General features: G+C 41.5%; 1 protein-coding gene across 1 annotated transcript in view; it reads right to left on the minus strand.

The window, feature by feature from the left end:
• The window catches only part of st18 (ST18 C2H2C-type zinc finger transcription factor), a 427,076-nt gene that overhangs the window by 111,795 nt on the left and 295,887 nt on the right, over positions 1-19,394 (minus strand). Inside the window, exon 10 of the mRNA XM_072570512.1 lies at positions 11,091-11,181. Within this exon, the coding sequence (XP_072426613.1) occupies positions 11,091-11,181 (91 nt within the window). The remainder of the gene's footprint in view (positions 1-11,090; positions 11,182-19,394) is intronic.

A 19,394-nucleotide genomic window follows, 5' to 3' on the forward strand; every position in this document is an offset into this window, starting at 1 on the left:
TTCAATCTTTCTTCACTCCCACCACACACCCACACCCCCATGGCACTTTCCCCTGCAACTGCTGAAGGTGAAACATTTGCCCATTCACCTCCTCCCTCCTCAGTATCCAGGTGAAGCATCACTTTACCTGCACTTCATACAATACAGCCTACTGCATTTGCTGCTCACAATGTGGTCTCCTGTACATTGGAGAAACGAAACATAGACTGGGTGACCACTTCCCAGAACATCTATGTACTGCCTGCAAAAAAGACCCTCAGCTTCTAGTTGCCTGCCATTTTAACACACCACTGTCTCAGGCTGGCTGCAGTGTTCCAGCAAAGCTCAGTGCAAGCTGGAAGAACAACAACTCATTTTCAGCTTGGGGACCCTGCAGCCCTCTGGACTCAATATTGAGTTCAATAATTTTGTGACCTGAATTCTTTCATGCCCTAGACCCAAACCCAACACCAGACTTGGAGAGTTTGAAATATAAGGAGAGGCTGAATAGGCTGGGGATGATTTCCCTGGAGAACCATGATGTGGAGGAGCTGGTGTTGGGCTGGGGTGAACAAAGTTAAAAATCACACAACACCAGTTTATAGTCCAACAGGTTTATTTGAAAGCACTAGGTTTCGGAACACTGCTCCTTCACCAGCACCCGGCCCATATCCCTCCAAACCCTTCCTGTTCATATACCCATCCAGATGCTTTTTAGTTGTTGCAATTGTACCAGCCTCCACCATTTCCTCATTCCATACACGTCCCACCCTCTATGTGAAAACGTTGCCCCTTAGGTCACTTTTATATCTTTCCCCTCTCACCCTAAACCTATGCCCTCTGGTTCTGGACTCCCCGACCCCAGGGAAAAGACTTTGTCTATTTATCCTATCCATGCCCCTCATGATTTTGTACATCTCTATAAGGTCACCCCTCAGCTTCCGTTGTGAGATATAAGATCATAAGACACAGAATTTATCACAATAAAGCAATAGAATTTATTGCTATAAATTCTGTGCCTTATGATCTTACACTCCACAACCACCAGATGAAAGTGCAATGCTCCAAAAGCTAGTGCTTCCGAAGAAACCTGTTGGACTGTAACCTGGTGTTGTGTGATTTTTAACTTTTCCCTGGAGGGGCGGAGGCGGAGAGGAAACCTTATATAAGTCTATAAAATCACCAAGGCATGGATAGGGTGAATAGCCACAGTCTTTTTCCTTGGGCAGGGGAGTCCAAAACTAGAGGGCATAGGTTTAGGGTGAAAGGGGAAAGATATGAAAGGGACCTAAGGGGCAACGTTTTCACACAGAGGGTGGTGCATATATGGAATGATCTGCCAGAGGAAGAGGAGGAGACTGGTACAATTACATTTAAAATGCATCTGGATGGGCACATGAATAGGAAGGGGTTCGACAGATATGGGCCAAATTCTTTCAAATGGGACTAGATTAATTTAGGATAGCTGGACAGCATGGACGTGTGAGCGAAGGTTCTGTTTTTGTACCTTTATATGATTATTTGGTTGGTAATATAGCAAGCGGCACCTGAATATTGCAAAGAACTGTTGGACCTTTCTTATTGTTGCAACCCTTGGACTTTTTTACATTGCTGAAGAACTGTTTCACTATCCATTTGATTGTATCTTTGATACCTTTGGGTGATTGCACTTCAAAATATTTATATGAGATTAGATTCAATTCCCTACAGTATGGAAACAGGCCAACAAGTCCACACCGACCCTCCGAAGAGTAATCCACCCAGACTACTCCCAATATTTACCCCTGACTAATGCACCTACCACTATGGGAAATTTAGCCTAGCCAATTCACCTGACCTGCACATTTTTGGATTGTGGTAGGAAACCGGAGCACCCAGAGGAAACCCATGTAGACATGGAAAAAATGTGCAAACTCCACACAGACAGTTGCCTGAGGCAGGAATTGAACCCAGCTCCCTGGTACTGTAAGGCAGCAGTGCTATCCACTGAGCCACCATTTTGCCCATTATATGTCATGTTATATACATGTAATATGGCACATTGATTGTTCAGGGAAAAAGTAGCAGTGAATGAGATTTTGCCCTAATGGTGCATGGTGCTTAGGTTAGTACAGTTTCCACACTGTAAGTAGTCTAACCTAATCTAATCTAATTCCTAAGGCTCCCATCAGGGCATCATATCTGAATTTGTGTAGCAAAATCTCACATGATGAATAGAAGGTTGAGGGGAGTCTTGCGGAATCCTTTTATCTCTATCATCATCAGTAATATTTTGCCAATTTAGAGTGTGCGAAGACTGCTAATTTGTCCGGAAATTCTTGAACATCCTATTGGACGATAATGAATCTGAAAGAGGCAGCATTTTATGCAGCTTTTCTCAGTAGACCAATGCACTATGGTGGAGGATGAGCATGTGAGCTACACATGATACATCTATCAGCCTTCAATGGCAGTGCACTTTTTTGAAAAGCTGACGTATAGGGATAAGCAGGATCATCACTGATTCCATTCTCTCTCACAAGGTGGGTATTAGTGTTGTAGCATGTGTAGCACGGATGGTATCTAGTTTCATTGCTGTACAAATGAAAAAGAACATCTTGGCTACCTTCTCAAAGATCCCTGATGTCTGAGGCTATCTGCAATCCAGCTTGTGAGAGATGTTTGGTCATTGCAGTTTCTTTCGTCCTTGGGACATCTGAAGAGAATGCTCATCTCTTAAATGGGTATGACTTAATAAGGTCCAACACTGAAAATTATGCTAGAGCATAATTTAGCAATGCAAATGAACATATATTCATAAAAGTACAAGATTATTTCCAATGTTGTTTTACCCATGAAACCTATGCACCTCAGTAAGTTTTTGTCCTCCTCTCCTTCCTGCTGGGTACAGGCCCAACCTTCACAGCCAGGGTGGAGGCAGCTTGCTTCGTGGTTGGCTTTGATAATATGGGAGACTTGGGCAGTAGCCCTCTGGACTTAGAGGCCCCAGACCAGCTGACAGTCTCCTAGGTAAAAACAATGACTGCAGACACTGGAAACCAGATTCTGGATTAGTGGTGCTGGAAGAGCACAGCAGTTCAGGCAGCATCGAAGGAGCTTCGAAATCGATGTTTCGAGCAAAAGCCCTTCATCAGGAATAAAGGCAGTGAGCCTGAAGCGTGGAGAGATAAGCTAGAGGAGGGTGGGGGTGGGGAGAAAGTAGCATAGAGTACAATGGGCGAGTGGGGGAGGAGATGAAGGTGATAGGTCAAGGAGGAGAGGGTGGAGTGGATAGGTGGAAAAGGAGATAGGCAGGTAGGACAAGGCCGGACAAGTCATGGGGACAGTGCTGAGCTGGAAGTTTGGAACTAGGGTGAGGTGGGGGAAGGGGAAATGAGGAAACTGTTGAAGTCCACATTGATGCCCTGGGGTTGAAGTGTTCCGAGGCGAAAGATGAGGCATTCTTCCTCCAGGCGTCTGATGGTGAGGGAGCGGCGGTGAAGGAGGCCCAGGACCTCCATGTCCTCGGCAGAGTGGGAGGGGGAGTTGAAATGTTGGGCCACGGGGCGGTGTGGTTGATTGGTGCGGGTATCCCAGAGATGTTCCCCAAAGCGCTCTGCTAGGAGGCGTCCAGTCTCCCCAATGTAGAGGAGACCGCATCGGGAGCAACGGATACAATAAATGATATTAGTGGATGTGCAAGTAAAACTTTGATGGATGTGGAAGGCTCCTTTAGGGCCTTGGATAGAGGTGAGGGAGGAGGTGTGGGCGCAGGTTTTACAGTTCCTGCGGTGGCAGGGGAAAGTGCCAGGATGGAAGGATGTGTTGTAGGGGGGTGTGGACCTGACCAGGTAGTCGCGGAGAGAACAGTCTTTGTGGAAGGTGGAAAGGGGTGTGGACAGTCTCCTACCTAAAAGCAGGCTCATCCTCCTTGGCTTGAATTCCTCGTGGTTTGGGTTTACAGACAGGGAGGAGGTAGAGGGGCTGAATACCGTACAATTATTTCAAAAAGAAGCTTTTGGGAAGTCTGTCTGTCCCTTCTCCTCTTTGGGTGCCTGTTTGAACTATTCTATCTCTCTGAGAGGAAGGAGAACCTGAAGTGCCTTGTGCCTGCCTTGCCTTGCTTTGGATGCTGAACACCAATGGCTAGTGTGATGATAAATTTGTCCATACGTATATCTCCATGCACAGACTGTACTGGACCTGGGTCTCCATGCCGTTTGTAAACCCATCCAGGGAGTCAGCAGATGAATGAATGCTGGAGGCAGCACTGTGCTCATAACTTTGATGGACTCTTCTATCCAAGTTACTGAGTGTCTCTGACAAATATGATTAACTTTCATACCTTTGTCCACACATTTTGTCAAAATCATTAATGGTTGGGATTAGGAGCTCATTTTCAGCTTGGGACTGATCTTTAGCAGTCTTCTGAGTGTGGGAGACCTGTGCATTTATTCCTCAACATGCTGTGGGGACATGTCACCAACTATGCTACCAAGTCTAACCTAGAAAGTGGGCTTATCGAGCTGCAAGTCCCACACCAGTGGAGAGTGCAGGTTAAAATATTGTTAATACATCCTTTGACAGTACAGTGGCTTCCTCCTCCAAGGAGAAGGAGGAGCTGAGCAACTCAGCAGCTCACCTCTTTGTACCTGTTCACTGGGTGCTGTTGCTATCTGCACAAGAAAAGTGAGGGAATTAGTTGTTAAAGAGAGATAAAAGCTCAAACAGATGAATAATGAGTTAGGTTTGATAGTAGGCCTGGGAGAAGAATACAGCATAGAATATTTAAGCCCACTGGGCTGATTGGCCATTGACATCTCTCCATGCCCCAAGATTGCTCATGCTCATTCCTGGGCTAGAACTTCTCCAATTAGGGAGTGATTAGATTCCCTACAGTGTGGAAACAAGCCCTTCGGCCCAACAAGTCCACACCTACCCTCCGAAGACCCATTTCCCCCTGACTAATGCACCTAACATTATGGACAATTTAACATGGCCAATTCACCTGACCTGCACATCTTTGGACTATGGGAGGAAACTGGAGAACCCAGAGGAAATCCACGCAGACACGGGAAGAATGTGCAAACTCCACACAGACAGTTTTCCAAGGTTAGAATCGAACCTGGGACCCTGGTGCTGTGAGGCAGCAGTGCTAACCACTGAGCCACCGTGCCGAATGATGTCCATCAACCCTGCCCTCCTCTAACCTCTGGGTCTTGGATGTCTCAAACCAGTTATAGGCCAATGTTTCCTACAACGAGATGAATGATGGAAGTGGATGCAATTATAGTTAATGGAGATGTGTGAGCAGGAGAGGTGGTGAGGTGCCCCCATTGAGTGAATAAGAAGCAAATGGGAGGATGAGATGGATAAGATGGATAAGAGTTGTTCAGTGGATATGATGCATGAAATAGTGCAAGTTATGATCCATGAGCTTTGGTAAGTGGTGTGTGCAGTAATACAGTTAAAACGAATGGAGGCAGTGTGATTGTGAGGCAGCAGAGGGAAAATGGTGGCATTCACGCTTGCAGAGCACAGGATATCATTGACTTTTGTTCCTCGACTGCCAGGACTTCCTTTTCATGTTGGACACAGCACTGATCCAGACTGCTTTTGTACCTAGGTTGACTGTGCTTGATGTCATAATCTTCTGGGGCAGTCAGTTGGAAAGGACTGCTCTCATCTCCACTTACCCTGTACACCAACATCTCAAATCACTGTTTTTGAAGCCATGTGTTGAATGATGAGATTTGAGCACCGCAATAGTGAGGGCCAGTTCCAGGAATGCAGCTTTTGAAACAATGTTGACCTTGTCTTTAAATATAGTGCCAGATGAATACAAGAAAGTTCTGACAAGGGCAAGCAGTTCTGCCTCTCCAGCCATGTGATTTCCTAAGAAAGGGGTGCAAGAGCCTGGTTGGATAGTTAATCAGGTGTAGTGTAGAGCAAAAGACTGCATCAGAAAAGTTGCTCAAGCCATGACAGTCTGAATACTGTGAATCTTGCTCAACAAAATGTTTTAACTGAAAATAGGAAAATTTCAACCACAGTCCAAAAAAAAACAGACCCGGGGTGGGGGTATTGAAAAGCTGTAGATTACAGAATCATACAAACGTAGAAGAATGTCATTTTGGCCCTTTGTGCCTGCACTGGGTTTTCAACAAGCATCATTAGTGCCAATCTTCATATCCTTGCATGCTATTTCTATCCAAAATAATCATCCAGACCCTCTCTAACGCCTCAATTGAACTTACCTTCATTACATTTATAGGCACTGCATTTCATAACCTAACTGCTCAGTGTGTGAAAGTTTATTTTTCTCACATCCCTCTTGTGATTCTTTGGCACATCACTTTAAATCAATGCCCGCATGTTCAATTTGAGATTGGGAACTCCTTCTCCTTATCTAATATATCCAGCCTACTTTAACTTTGAGAACCTCTATCAAATCTCCTGTCATCCTTCTTCTCTTCAAGGAAAACAATCCTAAATTCTTCAATCTATCTTCATAACTGAAATTTCTCATTCCTGGAACCATTCTTGTAAATCACTTTTGTACTCTCTTCAATGCATTCACATCTTTCTTACAACATGGTACTATCGACTATACGAAACACTCCAGCGAGGTCTAAAGTGTACAATATCACCTCCTTGTTCTTGGACTCATCACCCCAACTAATAAAGCAGAGTTCTCTGTAATCTTTATTAAATGCTTTCTCCACCTGTTGTGCCATCTTCAATGATCTTTGCACATGTACACTCATCTCTCCCAACTCCTGCACCCCTTTCGAATTGTATTCCCCATTTTGTATTGTCTCTTAATGTTCTTCCTACCAAAGTGCATCCTCTCATGCTTCTGTACATTTAACATTATCTGTCACCTATCTGCCCACTCCACCAACTTGTCTATGTCCTTTTGAAGAACTCCTCACAGTTTACAACTCTTCCAAGTTTTGTGTCATCTGCAAACTTTGAAATTGCCTCCTACAAACCAAAATCTAGATCATTAACACATATCAAGAAAACCAAAGGTCCCAATACATGGAGAACTCCAATACTCTCTTCCTTGAATCTAAGAAGTATCCATTGACCATTACTGTCAACACTTTGAGATGGACACACATCACAAGCCCACCCAAATTCTTGCTAACAATGTCTTCTATGCAATCTTGTCAAAAGAATTCTATCCATATATACAATAAACATGTACAGCCCCTTTCCATTAAGCTGGTGACCAGTTCGAAATATTTAATTTACCAATCCGGCATTAGTAAATCTACATTGCCAAGTTTTGATCACATCACTCTCCTCACTATGACTTTGATGATTAAATAGTTGTGACTTCCCACAACTAATTGGTCGATAGCATTCCGGTTTCCTACTCCTTCACTTCTGAAAAAATGGAATTATTCTTGAAATCTTGATGAAGACTTGACACACTGACTTTGTGGAAATTATCTGGGAAGTTTAAACTTCCAGCACCTTCGATCTGGTAGTTTCCAAAAACATCTCTATCTGTGAGCTAGAGTCAGAGACCTCAGAGGATTCCAACTTACTTGTCAGGATAGTTACCTAGGAAGAGCTAAAGGATTTACTACCAGTTCTAAATGTTTGGTAACTACACAACTGTCTACCTATTATTCTCCGCTGGAACCCCCATTTCCTTCCCGGATGACCTCCATGATCCCACTCGACCATATAATTCGACATGACTGACCACACCTCCAACTTGACTCAACTACACAGCCTGGTTCACCTGATGAAATTCTCAACTAGACTTGACTAGTCCCTATGAATCAAGTACCCTCCCAACCAAAATACTCCCCTGAGAAGCCTCCTACCTGACCCTACTGCTTCCTCGTACTGACCTGACAGCAACCCCCATTCCTGAACAACATCCCCTAACCTGACTACCTCCTCCCCTACCTGTCACCCTACCCATTCACCCATCTGCCCCTCTAACCCCACATCCAGCTACATCACACCCTACCCACATACCCACCTTACATCTTCACCTACGTATCTTACACTTTTCTCTTGTACTCTTTCTAACAGACCCTGTACATTTAAATTGTGGTTACTACTGGAATAAGGTTGCTACTATTGTAGGAGGGTTTGCACAAAGGTTTCTTACATTGTTCTATTGAAGGATTCCTGTGCTTTGAGGCTTCTACAGGACCCTCCACAGAACACAAGCCCAGAAAAATCACAAATAAGTTAACGGTGCAACCTTTCCTTAACTTATCTATGCTGGAAACAATGATTCAAGCCCTAATCAGAAGATTTGGGCCAATAGTTTCAATCTTCTTAATATCTAAATGCAGGAATTGTGCTTATCTAATACTAGATTTTGGACAAGTAGCCAGATAAATTAGATGCAATGGTGGGTTTGCAAGAGGTGTGGTAAGGTAAAGCTACAAGTTGGCATTGATGTGTTTTAGATAATGTACAAATCTCAGATAGATTATCTGAGAACAAGAAATTTATTTTTCTCAGGAAATTTAACACAGCCAAATACAAAAATGAATAACTTGGAAATGAAAAGTTGAAGATGGTGTGGAATTTCAAACAGCTTTGACCAGGAATCAGATATATAACTTGCAATTGTAAGCACCTTGACAGTTTAATGTTAAACATGTAGAATATTTGATATTGAAAATCAACAAGCTGTGACTGACCAAATGTGACTAAGAATAAATCAACAAATGAGTTAGAAGTCATAGCAAGAAAATAAAACTTCTAAAAATTCATCAGAAAGGAAAGAGGGTTATTGGAATAAACATAACAAAATTGAGAGTGTGGTGCTGGAAAAGCACAGCAGGTCACACAGCATCCAAGGACATTTCGGGCATGAGCCCTTTATCAACCCTTCATCATCATTCCTGATGAAGGGCTTATGTCCGAAACGTTGATTCTTCTGCTCCTCGAATGCTGCCTGACCTGCTGTGCTTTTCCAGCAACACACTCTCGACTCTGATCTCCAGCATCTGCAGTCCTCACTTTTGCTTAAACATAACGAATTGTTGCAAGTGTCATTTTTATCTATTCTAAGCTTGTCCTCCTTTTTTTGTAACCTATTATTTCTCTTTCCCTGAAGATCAAATAGCTATTGAGTAGATTGGGGATTTTCTGTCTTATGTTATTTGTTAGAGCTATTGGGATGATTATTCAAAGGGCCCTTTCTTTATGTTATTTGTTTGCTTGTGCATGAAAATGCATGACCATTTAATTTTAAGATTTGTTGTGATTTAAGTTATTATTCATTCTCTAATATTGAGCTCAGGTGTAGATGAAATGTGTACATATAAGGGCATAATATATTTCTCATTGACATAGATCAAGAATTCTTGAAGTTGAACAATATGCAATCTTTGAAAATGACTTGTTATTTTAGGCATGTGGGGTTTAAGAGTCGTGCATGAACAAATGAGTCATCTGAGAAACGAACTCCGTGGCGGTAATAATCTCACCATATTATAAATTTCCAAAGTCTGCAAAATAATCTAAGCAGAAATCCATCTGAGTACAGTTTTTACTGCCTGGCATGAATTGCACACCCATCTTGATTGTGCTAGCCATTCTGATATCATAGACATCCAATTTGAATGTTGTGTATCATGATTACTCATCGCCAACTGTTTAATCAATGTTCTCATCTTTCTAATCCATCCTTGCCAAAGGCTCTTGCCCACTGTGAGGCTGTCTCCCTCTCCAGGGTGCTGAATAGCACATTTGTTTAGGCCAGAGTCTTCTCACAATTTTCTCCTTTTATCACAAATTCTGCTCACAGCTTGGTCTTCAAGTACTTGTATTGCCAAAGGGAACTTTTTTTGATATATATCAAAAAGCTCAAATCCTTGAATCAAAGGTGTTTTGACATAGGCACAATAAGATATATGCGTAACCAAGACTAGAACTGTGATGAGCATGAACAATTTGGAAAGCTTCCTTTTCAACAGCTTTTGCCTGATCTACAAGAATGAAAAGGTAAAAATCACAAGTGAATAGCTAAATGCAATAAATTAGTTATTGACTAATTAATAAAATATGAGGGAAGCATTTTTAGCATCAGAACAATGTGCTAAACTGATTGTTCTGTTGATCATTAACTTGTACTGTTAGAAGAACTAAATTGCCACATCGAGGTAAATTTCACAATGGTTCTTCAGTTTGGCTGTCATTACTTTGACAGATGTGCCAAATAAAAGCAGTTTAAATGTTCTTCCACAGCTTGTGTGCCGAGCTTAGGTTGGATGAGCAGGAGACCATCCATGTCAAGTTCACTCATTGATTTAACTAAATTTCGGTGCAGAATCCTGTGAAAACAGTAGGTAAATCTGTCTGACACAACCTATCGACATCTTCCATCCCAAGTTTAATTTTGCTTCTGTAGTTACTTATGGTTACACTTCCCCCATAGGCTACATGCAAATAATAGCAACAGATATGGCAAACCCTAACTTATATCCCCTTCACTCTTCTTCCTTACAGAGATAAGGCTATTGCTATGAGACTGCCATGAATATCCTAAATAGGCAGTAAGCCAGGTCGTAGCATCCTAGCATGGATGATGAAATGACTAACTTCTGCCTTTGATTTTTCTGATGCACCTTTTTTTATTAAAGTATCAGAGGAATATTTAAAGGATTTACCAGTGAGTGTAGCATCTTCTATGGGACATGTAATCCCCCTCACAGTATTGAAATGACTGACAAGAGGTAGAAGTCACAAATGATGGTCTTCAGAGGAATCTAACTTAAAAGTTTTTTTTAATCAGAAGGTATTTTCTGTTCCTAGGGTAATGTTTTAAGTGACTGCTCTGAACAGAAAATATTTTTTCCCACATTTTTCCCAATGTCTCCATCAGTTCCAACCTCACAAAAAGAATACCAATTGTACTCCTTTTATCAAGTTCATTCATAATGATTTTGGAAAACTGAGAGTTTGGTCGCGATACAATTTTTGTCAATGTTTGGATTGTGGATGCCAAAACACACTTAGAGCTCTTAGTTAAATAGGACAACTTTTAAACAAACATTTCTAAAATGAGTTAAACAATAGAATGAAATAACTTCGTTAATTATCTGACATCTCACTGCAAATTAAGTACACTAAGTAATATGGCTTACCTTCGGTGGGAATTACGATTGCTATTCACATGCCCTCTTCCTGTACAGCCTGGGGTTGGACACCTGAGCACATTCTCATGCATAGCAAGGACTGAATATAGAAAAAGATGCAACAAAACATGTCTGTGTCAGTAATAATGCTGGTTTATTTCACTGTTTTCTACTTTAGTGCATATCTGCATGTAATAACCATTCATCTTTAGGTGTAGTCTGGTCAGAGGCGGGTCCTTAGCTTATTGTTTGTTGCTATTTCATCATGTTTTTGTCAAGAGTGGTTTGACACTGCCTTCCATTCACAGGGCCAGGGCCAGCAGGCAGGTCCCAAGGCTATCTCAGATGGAACAGGAATTGAACCGGCATTGTCGGTACTAATCTAAACCATACACTAGCCAGTTAGCCAAATGAGAAAAACAGTCCACACCCCAACATAATATTCAAAAGTAAGAAACTTACATTGGATATATTATACATAACAATACCTGCTTAATATGAGAAGGCAAAGATGCAAATTGAAACACTGAATTCTGTTTGATGGTAATTTTATGTAAGATTAATGGGTGGCACGGTGGCACAGTGGTTAGCACTGTTGCCTCACAGCACTGGAGACCCGGGTTCAATTCCCGCCTCAGGCGGCTGACTGTGTGGAGTTTGCACGTTCTCCCCATGTCTGCGTGGGTTTCCTCCGGGTGCTCCGGTTTCCTTGCACAGTCACAAAGATGTGCAGGCCAGGTGAATTAGCCATGCTAAATTGCCTGTAGTGTTAGCTGAGGGATAAATGTAGGGGTATGGGTGGGTTGCGCTTCGGCGGGTCGGTGTGGACTTGTTGGGCCGAAGGACCTGTTTCCACACTGTAATGTAATCTAATATTCAATTTTCTTCATTTGTTTGAAAAACCTAACATTGGTTGGTACATTGTTCCATGCCCATTGATAGCCCTGTGATATTTGACCAATGAACCATTTACCACAAATACATATCACTCGGAAGTGATGGCCAGTTCTTCCACTACACAGGCAACACCACAACGTATGATCTTGTCTTAATATCCGACTATCTAGATGTTTGCACAAGTTGCAGGATAACATCACAGTGTACCTCAAAGTTTGTTGTAAAAAGGATCAGTGATTTGGGAAATTTAGATCCCAATGGTTGATAGGATCATAAAAAGAATTGTGTAAGTTTCAGAAAGGATAAGGTTTCTTCTTGCCTGGGATGGTCCAAAGTTCCTGCCCAGAATCTTCTCATCTATTCTAAGTCTGAAGTGTAAGTTGGTTTTCCCAGTCAATGATTCTCTGGGATGGAATCATTCCTAAATCTACAAACATTAAGCAGAGGCAGTGGCAGTGCCTTTGGAGACTAATGTTTGGAGGATAGAGATTCAAACCTCACCATCGTAGACAGTGAAAACTGAACTCCATAAAAAGAAGGAATATTGGTGACTATTGGTGACCCTATAGCCACTGTTAGTTGTTGTTAAAAACCCATCAGGCTTACTAATGTCTTTCAGAGAAGGAAATCTGCCATCCTGGACTGGCCTCCAGGTTACTCCAGACCCCAATGAGAGTGGTTGACTCTTAACTGCAATGGGCAATAAATTCTGGTTTAGCCAGTGCTACACACATCCCATGAATAAAAAAAAGTGTCACTTGATCAGGAACATATATTATTTTAACAATATTATTTTAACAGTGGGAAAGTAACAAATGATACATAAATATAATGCTATCCTTCACCAGCATCCAAATCAAGTTTACAGCAACTCAGTAAAAGGGCTCATTTTCATATACAATACACACTGGCCAAGGAGTAGGCTGATCAATTGCAGTGCTCACCTGATAGCACCAGAGAGTGTCCTTAACCATTTTCCTTTCCAGGCCTCATTTAAATATGCTCAGGGAACTATCGGTGGGAAGGTAATTGGTAAAAGTTGTCAATGTAGCACACATTGATTTCCTCAACGTATTTGTTAAAATGCCACACAACATGTGATCAAATTACAGCTCATGTTATAAAAGGGATAGTAGCAAAATTAATAGAAATTGGTTGAGTGACAGGAAAAGGAGAATATGGATTAATGGATCGGGGTGGGGTAGAGTTTGAAGTGGAGATTTTCAGAAGCTGTTGCTGGGACTCTTGCTCTCCTTGATTTATATTAGTGATGTGGACCTTGCTGGACGGGGCACAGTTTCAAAATTTTCAGATGATACAAAGCTTGCAAGTACTGGAAACTGCGAAAGATAGCATAGAGTGCCAGAAAGACATAAACAGCTTGGGCAGACAGTGGCAGATAAAATTTAATGCAGATAAATGTGAAGTGATTTATTTTGGTAGAAAGAACACAGAAAGACAATATAACATATTGCATACAAATCAAAAAGGGCTACAAGAGCAGAGAGGACCTGCATGTAAATGTGCATAAATCACTAAAGATCGCAGGATGTTAGAAAGAATGGTTAGTAAAACATACAGTATGTGAGGTATTATTAATAGGGGTACAGAATATCAAAACAAAGAAGTTATGTTAAACATGGATAGAGTATTGCTCCGGCATTAACTGAAGCAATGCATCCAGTTCTGGTCGCCACAAATTGTGTGAGATGTATGTCAAAATTGGGCTGGGATCTTCTATATGCCATGAGATCTTGATATAAAAAAGGCCTCATTGGTAAACTGATAGTTGCCAGACAAAAATAGGTGCCATTCATATTCTCATGAAACTCCTCAAAATAACAGAACTGTCACTATTTGGGAAAATGTTAAAATGGAGATCTGATTCACAAGAGGTTCATAAACTGCGAAGTTATTTAAGATTAAAAAAAACAAACATAATTATACACCTCTTTCAATTTTATGCTCCACTGATTTCAGTGCAGGGAAATAAATGCAGCGTGGCTACATGAAAAATGTCATTTGTGACTACGTTTAGAGCTGATTCCATTCTGTGGCAAGAACAGAAAACTGGAGAAATGGAAACATGAACATGACATTACAGATCAGACAGGGAAGTACTTGAGAGGTTACAATATAATCAAGGACTCTGTGCAGAAATACATGTTTCAGATGCTATAATTACAACATAGTTGTGAACAAGTTGTTGAGAATGAGCAGAATGATGGTACTTTTAAAAGGAAGGATATCTTTGTTAGGGAGATAATTGGGACCAGTTGCAATATCAGCCAGCATGGGGCAAAGAAAGGGAACTGGGTAGTCAGCAATTTAGCATGAATGAGATTTTGTAGTGGAATAAGCATCTGAGTCAATAGATTAACTTTCGCAGAGTGGACTTAGGAAAAAAAAAGTAAATATCTAGGAGTTAAGATCTACAGCATCATATGCCAGAGTGCAATTTGTTTGTTAAACAAAACGAGAGGGGTTTCAATGGTAATTAACTAAATGGTTACAATCAGGAGAAAGAAATGTATGGAATCTTCGAAACTGGAATAGAGCTGTAGCAGAGGAAATTATGGAAAGGTGTTTAAAGAGACAGTTTGTTCCATACAGCAGTAGGCAGCTTTGACAAAAGGAAAGTAAAACCTGAGGGAGAATTATGAATCTAACAATGCCTAGTGATGGATATTTAAACTAATCCTCTGTCTGATGTTGTAAAATCTGCACCTCCTTATTGGGAGAGAAGTTGTGGAACATGCTGCAGGAATGATCAGGAGTAACAGTTGTGCTAGAGATAAAGGCGTCAAAATGGAGGATGAGAAAGCAGTTGTGTAAATTTATGACTACAGAAGTTTCATGGGAAATAGAAAGGTAAAGGTGATTTATTTGTTACTTTGAAAGTGCGTCTTTTAAGTGACAATGTTGAGACCTTTTCTCTGGAGCAGGTGCAGTAGGAAGTAGAATGTAAGGAATTGAAGAGATGTGGGTGGTAAGCATTACATGAAATAGGAGGTTGTGTAGGCCTTTCACCATTTGGCCTATTTGTTATTCATTTACATCATGGCTGACGTCATTCCTCAGCTGCACCTCTTGCACCATACTCAGATGCTTTAATTCCCTTTGTACTCAAAAACCTTTCTTACTTGAATCAATTCAACAAATAAACATTCTCAGTTCTCTGGGGTCGAGATTTCCAAGGATTTCAAAATTTCATGTGAAGAAAGTTAAAAATCACACATCATCAAGTAGTAGTCCAACCAGGTTTATTTGGAAGCACTAGCTTTCGGAGTGCTGCTCCTTCATCAGGTGATTGCTTGTTGAAGGAGCAGCACTCCAAAAGTTAGTGCTTGCAAATAAACCTGTTGGACTATAACCTTGTGTTGTGTGATTTTTAACTTTGTACATCCCAGCCCAACATCGTCATATCCAAACCAAGTGAAGACATTTCTCTTTAGTTCAGTCCAAACCTCTTACTCTGTGATTATGCTCACTGGTGCTATGTTCCCTAGTCAGCCCAATCATTTTCCCAATATCTACCCTGTAAAAATTATTTTAAGAATGTATATGTTTGTACTGGAACACTTCTTATTTTTCTAAATGCTAGGTAATATAAGCGCAATCTGTTCAATCCCTTCTCATGAGACAAATCTCTCCTTCCATAAGTCAGCCTGTTAAATTTTATTGTAATTCTTTGAAAGCAAACATCTCCTTTCTTTGCTAAGGAGACTAAAGCTGTAAATGTCTATGTCAGGTTTAGTTTCAATCAAGGTCTTATTTAATTTCAAAAAACTTTTTAACTTTTATTGACTCATGTCATTGTTATCATATGGAAAGAAGTCATTCAGCTCCTTGAGTGTATGTCAGCTCTCTGTACAGCTATTCAGTTAACTCCATTCTATCGTGGTAAAAACAATTACTGCAGATGCTGGAAAGCAAATACTGGATTAGTGGTGCTGGAAGAGCACAGCAGTTCAGGCAGCATCCAACGAGCAGCAAAATCGACGTTTCGGGCAAAAGCCCTTCAATTTTTTTTTAGCAGCAAAAGCTTTTGCCCGAAACGTCGATTTCGCTGCTCGTTGGATGCTGCCTGAACTGCTGTGCTCTTCCAGCACCACGAATCCATTCTATTGTGCCAACCCCAAAGCTCTGTAAGTTTAGTTCACAAAAATATCCATTCAATCATATTTGAAATAATTAATCATTTTCATTTTCAAGACCCTTAAAGGCAGCAAATTTCAAGCCGTCACTATTCACTGTGTAAAAATAGTTTCTCCTCACATTCCCCCTGCGTTTCTTGACAAATCTCTCTCCCTTTGTTCTTATACCATCGATTAATGACAACACCTTTTCTTTGACTACCTTACCTCAACCTGCTATAATCCTATACATCTCTCCCAAAACTCCTCCAAACTCCGTTGCTCCAAACGTCTTCAAATTAACCTTAACCCTAACCTTGTAACTGAAGTCCTTCAATTCTGGAATCATTCTTGCACATACTCAAAGGCTCTCATATTCTTTGTAAAGCATCATAAGCAGAACTGAATAAGTACTCTAACTAGAAATTTATACAGGATCAGCATAACCAGAAGTTATAGGAGCAGAATTAGGCCATTTGGCCTATTGGTTCTGCTCCAGCAGTCGATCATGGCTGATATGACTTGAATTCCACAACTCCTTTCAGCAATGAGTTCCACCGATTAGCCAGTGAAGAAAATCTCATTTCAATCTTCAAGGGTTGTCCTTTCACTCTGAAGCTGTGCCCTCTGGTCCAAAGACTCTCCTATTTTTTTAGAAACATTTCCTCCATATCAATTCTATCCAGGCCTCACAGTATTTTGCAAGTTTTAATCAGATCCCCCCCCACCCCCTTCATCCTTCTAAACAGCATTGAGTACAGACCCAGAGGCCTCAACCTCTCCTCATATGATAAGCCTTTCATCTCTCTGATTATTCTTGTAAAATTCCCTTTGGCACTATTCAACACCTGCCAGGGCCCAAAACTGCTCATAATATTCCAAATGTGGCCTGACCAGAGCCTTATACAGCCTCAGCAGGACATTTTTGATCTTGTGTTCTAGCCCTCTTGAAATGAATGCCAATATTGCATTTGTCTTTCTAACCACCAAATGAACCTACATATTAACCTTAAGAGAATTCTGAACTAAAACTCTCAAGTCCCCTTGTGGTTCAGATCTCCAAAGCCTTTCCCCAATTAGAAAATAGTCTACACTTCTATTCTTTTCCTCCTCACCTAGCATGTCCAAGTCCTTCTGTAGCCTCCCTACTTCCTCAACACCACTTGTCCCTCACTTATTTTTGTGTCATTTGCAAACTTAGCAACAATGCTAAGTTCCTTCATCCAGATTGTGAATGTATGATGTGAACGATTAGATTAGGTTCCCTACAGTGTGGAAATAGGCCCTTTGGCCCAACAAGTCCATACCGACCCTCCGAAGAGTAACCCACCCAGACCCATTCCCCTACATTTACGCCTGACTAATGCACTTAATACTACGGGCAATTTAGCATGGCCAATTCAGCTGACCTGCACATCTTTGGAGCACCCGAAGGAAACCCATGCAGACCCGGGAAGAATCAGTGCTCAGTGCTAACCACTGAGCCACTGTGCCGCCACAATAGTTGAGGTCCTAATGCTGACACTTGTGGAACACCACTAGTCACTGGCTGCCATCCTGAAAAAGACCCTTTTATCCTTGCTTTCTGTCTTCTGCCAGTTAGAATTCTTTGTCCATGCCAGTACCTTGCACCAAACACCATGAGCTCTAATGTTATTTAGCAGTATCCTGTCAAAGGCCTTCTGTAAATCCAAATAGACCATGTCCACTGGCTCTCTTTGTCCAACTTGCTCATTACCTCCTCAACAAATTCTTATGAATTTGTCAGGCATGACTACCCCTTGATGAAGCCACACTGACTCAGTCCTATTTTACCATGAACTTCCAAATACTCAGCAATCTCATCTTTAACAATGGACTCTAAAATCTTAAGAGTGACCAAGGTCAGGTTAACGAGCTCATAGTTTCCTCTCTTCTACCTCCCTGCCTTCTTAAACAGGAGTGCTACGTCAGTCATTTTCCAATTATCTGGGACCCTCACTGACTCCAGTGACTTTTGAAAGATCATCACAAATGCCTCTACAATCTCCTCAGCTATCTCCTTCAGACCTCTAGGGTCCAGGTAATTTATCTACCTTCAGACCTTTCAGCTTCCTTTTCTCCTCTTCCTTTGACTCTCTTGAAGTCCTGCTGATGTCTTCCACTGTGAAAACTGACAGGAAAGTACTGATTCAGTTCTTCTGTCATTTCTTTGTTTCCCCATTATGACTTCTCCAGCATCATTTTCCATCGGTCCAACGTCCACTCTTGCCTTGCTCTTAAATTTTAGATGTATAAAAAAACTCTTGTAATCCTTTTTTTATTACTAAGTAGCTTACTCACATATTTCATCCCCCACATATTTCTTTTTTGTTATCCTCTACAGCTTGTTAAAGGATTCCCAATTCTCAGATTTTCCACTAATTTTCAACAAATTATATGCTTTTCTTTTGCTTTAATGCTATCCCTGACTTCTCTCATCAACCACGGTTGCCTCATTTACCCTTTTAGTGTGTTTCTTCTTCCTTGAGATGAATTTCTGATATGTCTCCCAAATTACCCCAGAAACAGCTGTCATTGCTGCTCTATGATCTTTCCTGCTAGGCTCCCCTTCCAACTCGGGCAAGCTCCTCCCTCATGTCTTTGTAGTTACCCTTACTCAATTGTAATGCTGTTACATCTGATTCAATCTTTTCTTTCTAAAAATACAAGGTAAGTTTTAACATATTATGGTCACTGGTACCTCAGCGTTCCTTACCTTCAGTTCCCTAATCAAGTCTGCCTCATTACATCTCACAAAATCCAGAATTGCCTCTTCCTAAGTGGGTAAAAACAATGACTGCAGATGCTGAAAACCAAATACTGGATTAGTGGTGCTGGAAGAGCACAGTAGTTCAGGCAGCATCCAACAAGCAGCGAAATCGACGTTTCGGGCAAAAGCCCTTCATCAGGAATAAAGGTAGTGAGCCTGAAGCGTGGAGAGATAAGCTAGAGGAGGGAGGGTGGGGGTGGGGAGAAAGTAGCAGAGAGTACAATGGGTGAGTGGGGGAGGAGATGAAGGTGATAGGTCAAGGAGGAGAGGGTGGAGTGGATAGGTGGAAAAGAAGATAGGCAGGTCGGACAAGTCAAGGAGACAGTTACTGAGCTGAAAGTTTGAAACTAGGATGAGGTGGGGGAAGGGGAAATGAGGAAGCTGTTGAAGTCCACATTGATGCCCTGGGGTTGAAGTGTTCCGAGGCGGAAGATGAGGCGTTCTTCCTCCAGGCGTCTGGTGGTGAGGGAGCGGCGGTGAAGGAGGCCC

Source organism: Chiloscyllium punctatum, chromosome 5 (genome assembly GCF_047496795.1).
Source record: "Chiloscyllium punctatum isolate Juve2018m chromosome 5, sChiPun1.3, whole genome shotgun sequence".
Classification (NCBI taxonomy): domain Eukaryota; kingdom Metazoa; phylum Chordata; class Chondrichthyes; order Orectolobiformes; family Hemiscylliidae; genus Chiloscyllium; species Chiloscyllium punctatum.